At 44.2% G+C, this 7105-nt stretch overlaps 1 protein-coding gene across 1 annotated transcript in view; it reads right to left on the bottom strand.

The window, feature by feature from the left end:
- The window catches only part of LOC115136997 (ubiquitin carboxyl-terminal hydrolase 37), a 29535-nt gene that overhangs the window by 1335 nt on the left and 21095 nt on the right, over positions 1-7105 (bottom strand). The window contains exons 17-23 of the mRNA XM_029672995.2: positions 4775-4910; positions 4428-4644; positions 4054-4214; positions 3704-3764; positions 1914-2029; positions 1354-1423; positions 873-1011 (exon numbers count right to left, since the gene is read on the bottom strand). Coding sequence (XP_029528855.2) covers positions 873-1011; positions 1354-1423; positions 1914-2029; positions 3704-3764; positions 4054-4214; positions 4428-4644; positions 4775-4910 — 900 coding nt within the window. The remainder of the gene's footprint in view (positions 1-872; positions 1012-1353; positions 1424-1913; positions 2030-3703; positions 3765-4053; positions 4215-4427; positions 4645-4774; positions 4911-7105) is intronic.

Below are 7105 nucleotides of genomic sequence, written 5' to 3'. Positions count from 1 at the left end.
CTGAGGAGAGGAGGGAACAAACACAGCAGTCAGTCAAGGCATCCACACCCATCATAGTGGCTTTCAGTGTATATGATACACACAACACCAAGTTAGGCAACATCTCCTACAATAAGTGAATGTACAACTTCATTTGTTTTAATGTCCTTTATTTGTAATAAACCCCCCCAGCATTCTTTGAGATAGTAGACTGTTTAATTTCACCCCTTAATTTCTGACAAAAGAGCTTTGAACAAATTGCTTTTCTAATTGCATGAGAGGGGGGGGGGGATTTTGTTCCAGCTTCCGCTCAGTTGGCCATTGTTGTTGGCAGCCCTGCTTACTGGAGCTGGGTCTCGCTCAGCCGCCACTGGATTGTACTCAGAAACAGGTGTAGTGCATAGTGACAGGAGGCTGGTTGTTAACTCCTTATTATAAAACTGGGCTGTTCGAGCCCTGAATGCTGATTGGCTGACAACCGTGGTATATCAGACTGTGTACCACAGGTATATGACAAAACATTCATTTTTGCTGCTCTAATTACGTTGGTAGCCAGTTTATAATAGCAATAAGGGGTTTGTGGTATATGGCCAATATACCAGGCTAAGGGCTGTATCCAGGCACTCTGCGTTACGCATAAGAACAGCCCTTAGCCGTGGTATATTGGCAATATACCACCCCCCCCCAGTGCCTTATTGCCTAAGCATAAGAAAACAGGGTTTTAGTATTCAGTAGGGGATACCGTTGCAAAGTTATTGCAACTGAAAACAAATCTGTTCTTATTGGACAAGTTCAGGACACGTTTCACTGCATTTTCTCCACTGAACACAACCCCGCCCTCCATCTGAAGCTGGAATAGGGACCTTGATGGAAGAGATAAGAGGGACACTCACTTGTGCATGTAGAAGAAGATGTATCCGCTGCGGTCCCGGTCCCTCTGCACCATGGCCTCCTGCGTGCGCGACACGTCCAGGTCGTTGTAGGTCAGCCACGATTGCTTCTTCATGTCATAGATGTCGCTGATGTAATGGCCTGAGAGTCGGGCAATTGAATTATAGGTTAATATTAGACTACAAGAATCCAGTGTTTGGGGTTCTCATGGTATCGTAATCATATGCTGTCTCAGCTCACACAACCTTACATTTTCATGCTTTATGTGGTTTCACGGATGAGTGATAATCTGGGGCTCCTGCTACACCGTAGTGTGTTTTGAGATGCTCAGAAATCCGTTGCTACCAAAAAATATGAATGATATTGATGCTTCAATATTCATTCAACTTGAACACATTTTTTGGGTCCCACAAATAACGGTGCATCTCGTAACACAGCCATATATCTTAGCAGACTGTGGTTTATAGGGAGGGCAGTGCTTACCAGAGGAGGAGCTGCTCCCGATGTGACTGACTACACTGATCAGCCGGAAGGAATTGTCCAGATCTCCACTCTGGGAACAAGAAAGGAAGAGGTGTTCAAGCCAGAACGTTTCACTCCATTTCAAAACGTTTCTCCTTACTTAATGTCAGACACCCAGAACTAAAATGTTGTGTAATTGAATCAGAAGCTCGATTAAGTTCTGGGGGCGGCGGGGGGCATATACACACACACACGTTAGAAAAGATACTAACAAGAATAGCCATTTCTCAACCCCCTAAACAGAAACTCTGCCAGTTTCAGGCAAGTCTATGGGCCAAATGTCCCATTTAGAAATTCGAAAGAGGCGAGCACCTGCGAAATCGTGATTTGTCCAAATCAGCGACAAAAAAAAACTGCGTACCAGAACAAAGTTGCTCGTTAGTCGTCACATCTCAGTCTCTTGTAAGACACTACTACCATTTATGTTACGTGTGTCTGTCCACGAGAGTTTACTCCCTACTGAACAGGACCCTGGTGAAGGCTGGTTAGTGTGGGAGATGAGGAAGAGGGAGGCTCTGTACCTCAGCGTTCCTCTTCAGGTCCCCAGCCTCTGCTTCGCTGTACTCCATATCCAGCACCTCTTCGTTCCCAGAATCCTCGTCTGAACACAGCAGCTCTGGCAACGAGTTGTTGAACTCTGGGAGGGAGAAACCAGAGCAGAGCAGAGCAGATCAAGACACGTGAAAACCACTGAAATGCGCAACCCAGGTGTTGGAACCAGTTCAGGGAACCAAAAAATAACAACATTTTCAGAGGAAGTGAAACGGAACCGGGAACAAAAGGGATCTCTCCTGTTCTGGAACAAAACCGTTATTTTCATATCTTGCCTACGGCTTACTAACATTCTTTTTAGTTCCCAAAATATTCCTTATGTCTAGAATATAATTTGGTAATTTTGTGAAGTTATAATGCTAGTAACAGCCTAAACACATTCCAATTCACATCATGATGTTCTCAACTTACAAGCCAAGCCCCCTCCATGTCCACCACGTTGCCCTCTCCTCACCTGTGAAATTTCGCATCTCGCGCCTGCACTTATCTGACCAATCAAACATGTAAATAAGACAGTGATGTAAAGTACTTAAGTAAAAATACTTTAAAGTACTACTGAAGTAGTTTTTTGGGGGTATCTGTACTTTACTATTTCTATTTTAGACAATTTTATACTTGTATTTCACTACATTCTTAAATGACTCCATACATTTTCCCTGACACCCAACAGTACCCGTTACATTTTTAATGCTTAGAAGGACAGGAAAATGGTCTAATTCACACACTTATCTGGGGGACTCACTAAACATATGCTTCGTTTGTAAATTATGTATGAAGTTTGAAGCGTGTCCCTGGCAATCCATCAATTTAAAAAAAAAAAAAAGAAAGAAAAGAAAATGGTGCCGTCTAGTTCGCCTAATATAAGGAATTGGAAATGATTTATACTTTTGATACTGAAGTACATTTGAGAAATTACATTTACTTTTGATACTTAAGCATATTTAAAACCAAATACTTTTAGACGTTTACTTAAATAGGATTTTTCTGGGTGACTTTCACTCGAGTCATTTTCTATTAAGAGATCTTTACTTTTACTCAAATATGACAATTTCCACCACTGATCAGGAATGGGCAAATGCCGGCATGCGGCCCGCAGGCCCCTTTTTGGAGGCCCTCGGATCAAATTCAACTCAACTTACTGTTTGTTGCAAGTTAGAATAGTAGAATACACAAGGTGCAATTTAGAAATGTGGATGTGAATCAGCAGTTTCTCTATTGTTATGTCTGTCACTGATAGTCAATTAGCCCATGTCAACTAAATGTTTTCAGATTGGTAAATTAGATTGCTGGACGCTAAACTAAACTTGTTATCACGTTCAAATTATCAGCCAGGGACCCTCCCATTGATTTTGTTAGTCTCACTCAGATACCATATTAAAACTGTAAATATTTCTCTCTACACTATGACAAAATGTATAAAATTTCACAAAATGAACTCTAAAAGTTAAGTCTCTCCGCTGTCAAGAGGTGGGCCACTGAAATGTTTTGCCCGCAGTGTGTGTTTGTGTGTGGGGGGGGCAACTACAGCCCCTCATGAGTCCAGAGTGTGTGGCCCCCACCCCTATCGAAGTTGCCCCTCCCTGACCTATATGAACTGCTACTTTTTTAAATGTATTGGTTCGAACCGATTCAGAACGTATTTTCTGGTTGGAACACCGGAACTGATTCCAACCCCTGGTGTAAACACACACACACACTACTTTTCTTTTGTGATGCTGAGTATATGCTTAAAAAAGGTGTACCAGTGTCTATGCTGTACCTTGCAGGCTGAGCTCTGTGGCTCTCTTGAGGTCGTCGTCCTCCCTCATTTCTTGGGCTTCCTGTAGGACATACCACAAATTGAAAATGTCACTGGAATGTATTGCGATGGTGCAACAAGGCAGCATTGCTGGATACAGGGTCAAATGGACACCTAGTTGACATTATATAAAGTTGGTGGGCCAGAGCTTAAAACCCATTTTGGGTATTCACCAAAACATGCAGAGGGAAGATTAGCCTACATTACAAAAACATTGGTGAACCACAGACACCAGGTTTATCCAACAGTAAAAAGGGTAGAGCTGTATCGGTCTCTCTATGTAATGGCCTAGTGTGTGTTGGGAGTCTTACATGCTCCTGCAGGCTCTGGGCCAGGGCTTGCTGCAGCTCCTGCTCTTCCCGCTCCTGCTCCAGGCTAAACTGCTGCACCCAGTCCAGCTCCCCCTGCACCCCCTCAGGTGTCTGGTTTTCCTTGTTTTCGTCCATGGTCAGATCCAAGGAGTCCAGCGCATCTACACACACAGATACACTCTGTTGCGCAAGGGTTGGTGAAATGCACATTTCAAAACAGTCCATGGTCTTCATGACTTATAGGATAGTTCAAGGAAATTACAATTTCACAAATTTCATAATGGACATCTAGTAACTACAGAGAGTTGTGTTATCTGTTTAAGCCTACACTTCCCCCTTCTCTCCTGGCTGGGGTGTGTGTGTGTCGTGGTTACCTGCAGACGGTTTGCTGTCCGTCTCCAGCAGGTCTGGGTGGTAGTTTGGCTCCTGGGTGTCGGGGTCGGCGTCCCCGAAGCCCGTGTCGGGGCTGCTGGTTGGCTCGTCCTCAGGGGCGGGGCAGGAGAGACCAGTGTCTTGACAACTCATCTCTAGCACTACCGCCAGCATCGCCTCATCGTTGATGTCTGACGCGTCTGTGTGTTGGACGCCTCGCTGGACCGAAACACACAACCAGAGCCCACCATGTCACAACGGACCTAAACCAACAGTATTCTTTCAACCTGTCCCTGCATGTGTCAGTGGTTAAGTTGTAGGAACTCATTTCTCCCCCGAGTCCCCTTACCTCCTCTGCTTTGTCGTCAGGCAGACAGTCGCTGAGGCGTCGCTTGCGGCTCACCGCCTTCCGGCTCAGCTCCTCCTCGCTGTCAGAGTCCACCAGGATACTGCTGGAGCTGCCCCCTGCCTTCAGAGACACTTTCCTGGGGGAAGGAAATAAAGACAGTGGTTAGAAGATCCAAACATTTACACCTGTGGTTTTCAACCTGTGGACCAGAGGTGGTCCAACATTTTTTCATTTATTTTTAGAATCTAATTTTGTCATTTATAATTACTTTACACAATGCAAATTGTAATAACAACGTATTTTATTTAACGAGGCAAGTCTCGCATATTTATTTACAATGACGGCCTACCAAAAGGCAAAAGGCCTCCTGCGGGGATGGGGGCTGGGATTTTTAAAAATACAAATTTAAAAAAGGACAAAACACACATCACGACAAGAGACAACGCAACACTACATAAAGACGGAACTAAGACAAACACAGCACGGTTGCAACAAAACATGGTACAAACATTATTGGGCACAGACAACAGCACAAAGGGCAAGAAGGTAGAGACAACGACACATTACTCAAAGCAGCCACAACTGTCAGTAAGAGTGTCCATGATTGAATCTTTGAATGAAGAGATTGAGATAAAGCTGTCCAGTTTGAGTGTTTGTTGCAGCTCGTTCCAGTCACTAGCTGCAGTGAACTGAAAAGATGAGCGATTCAGGGACGTGTGTGTTTTGGGGACCTTTAACAGAACGTGACTGGCAGAACGGGTGTTGTATATATATATCTTTTGTATTTTCTATTTATCCATTATTTTACCAGGTAAGTTGACTGAGAACACATTCTCATTTACAGCAATGACCTGGGGAATAGTTACAGCGGAGAGGAGGGGGATGAATGAGCCAATTGTAAACTGGGGATTATTAGGTGACCGTGATGGTTTGATGGCCAGATTGGGAATTTAGCCAATATAGTATATGGAGGATATAGTATATGGAGGATGAGGGCTGCAGTAGAGCTCTCAAATACGGGGGAGTGAGGCCGAAGAGGGTTTTATAAATAACCATCAACCAGTGGGTCTTGTGACGGGTATACAGAGATGACCAAGTTTACAGAGGAGTATAGAGTGCAGTGATGTGTCCTATAAGGAGCATTGGTGGCAAATCTGATGGCCGAATGGTAAAGAACATCTAGCCGCTCGAGAGAACCCTTACCTGCCAATCTTTAAATTATGTCTCTACAATCTAGCATGGGTAGGATGGTCATCTGAAATCAGGGTTAGTTTGGCAGCTGGGGTTGAAAGAGATGCGATTACGATAGAGGAAACCAAGTCTAGATTTAACTTTAGTCTGCAGCTTTGATATGTGCTGAGAGAAGGACAGTGTACAGTCTAGCCATACTCCCAAGTACTTGTATGAGGTGACTACCTCAAGCGCTAAACCCTCAGAGGTAGTAATCACACCTGTGGGGAGAGGGGCATTCTTCTTACCAAACCACATGACCTTTGTTTTGGAGGTGTTCAGAAAAAGGTTAATGGTAGAGAAAGCTTGTTGGAGAGCATTTAACACAAAATCTGGGGAGGGGCCAGCTGAGTATAAGACTATCATCTGCATATAAATGGATGAGAGAGCTTCCTACTGCCTGAGCTATGTTGTTGATGTAAATTGGGAAAAAAGCATGGGGCCTAGGATTGAGCCTTGGGGTAGTCCCTTGGTGATAGGCAGTGGCTGAGAAAGCAGATGTGCTGACTTTATACACTGCACTCTTTGGAGTAAGTTAGCAAACCAGGCCAAAGACCCCTCAGAGACACAAACACTCCTTAGCCGGCCCACAAGAATGGAATGGTCTACCGTATCAAAAGCTATGGCCAAGTCAATAAAAATAGCAGCACAACATTGCTTAGAATCAAACAATGGTGACATCATTGATGACCTTTAAGGTTGCAGTGACAAATCCATAACCTGAGCGGAAACCAGATTGCATACCAGAGAGAATACTATAGACATCAAGAAAGTCAGTCAGTTGATTATTTACAATTTTCCCCAACACTTTTGATAAACAGGGCAAAATATAAATAGGTCTGTAACAGTTAGGATCTGCTTTGTCTCACCCTTTAAATAAAGGACGAACCGTGGCTGCCTTCCAAGCAATGGGAACCTCCCCAGAAAGGAGAGATAGGTTAAAAATATCAGAGATAGGCTTGGCGATGATAGGGGCAGCAACCTTAAAGAAGAAAAGGTCTAAACCATCTGACCCAGATGGTTTTTTGGGGTCAAGTTTAAGGAGCTCCTGTAGCACCTCGGACCCAGCAACTGCCTGCAGGGAGAAACTTTGTAGCGGGG

Source organism: Oncorhynchus nerka, linkage group LG1 (genome assembly GCF_034236695.1).
Source record: "Oncorhynchus nerka isolate Pitt River linkage group LG1, Oner_Uvic_2.0, whole genome shotgun sequence".
Classification (NCBI taxonomy): Eukaryota; Metazoa; Chordata; class Actinopteri; order Salmoniformes; family Salmonidae; genus Oncorhynchus; species Oncorhynchus nerka.
The sequence above is the reverse complement of the archived record's forward strand: the minus strand, read 5'-3'. Positions and strand labels throughout refer to the sequence as shown.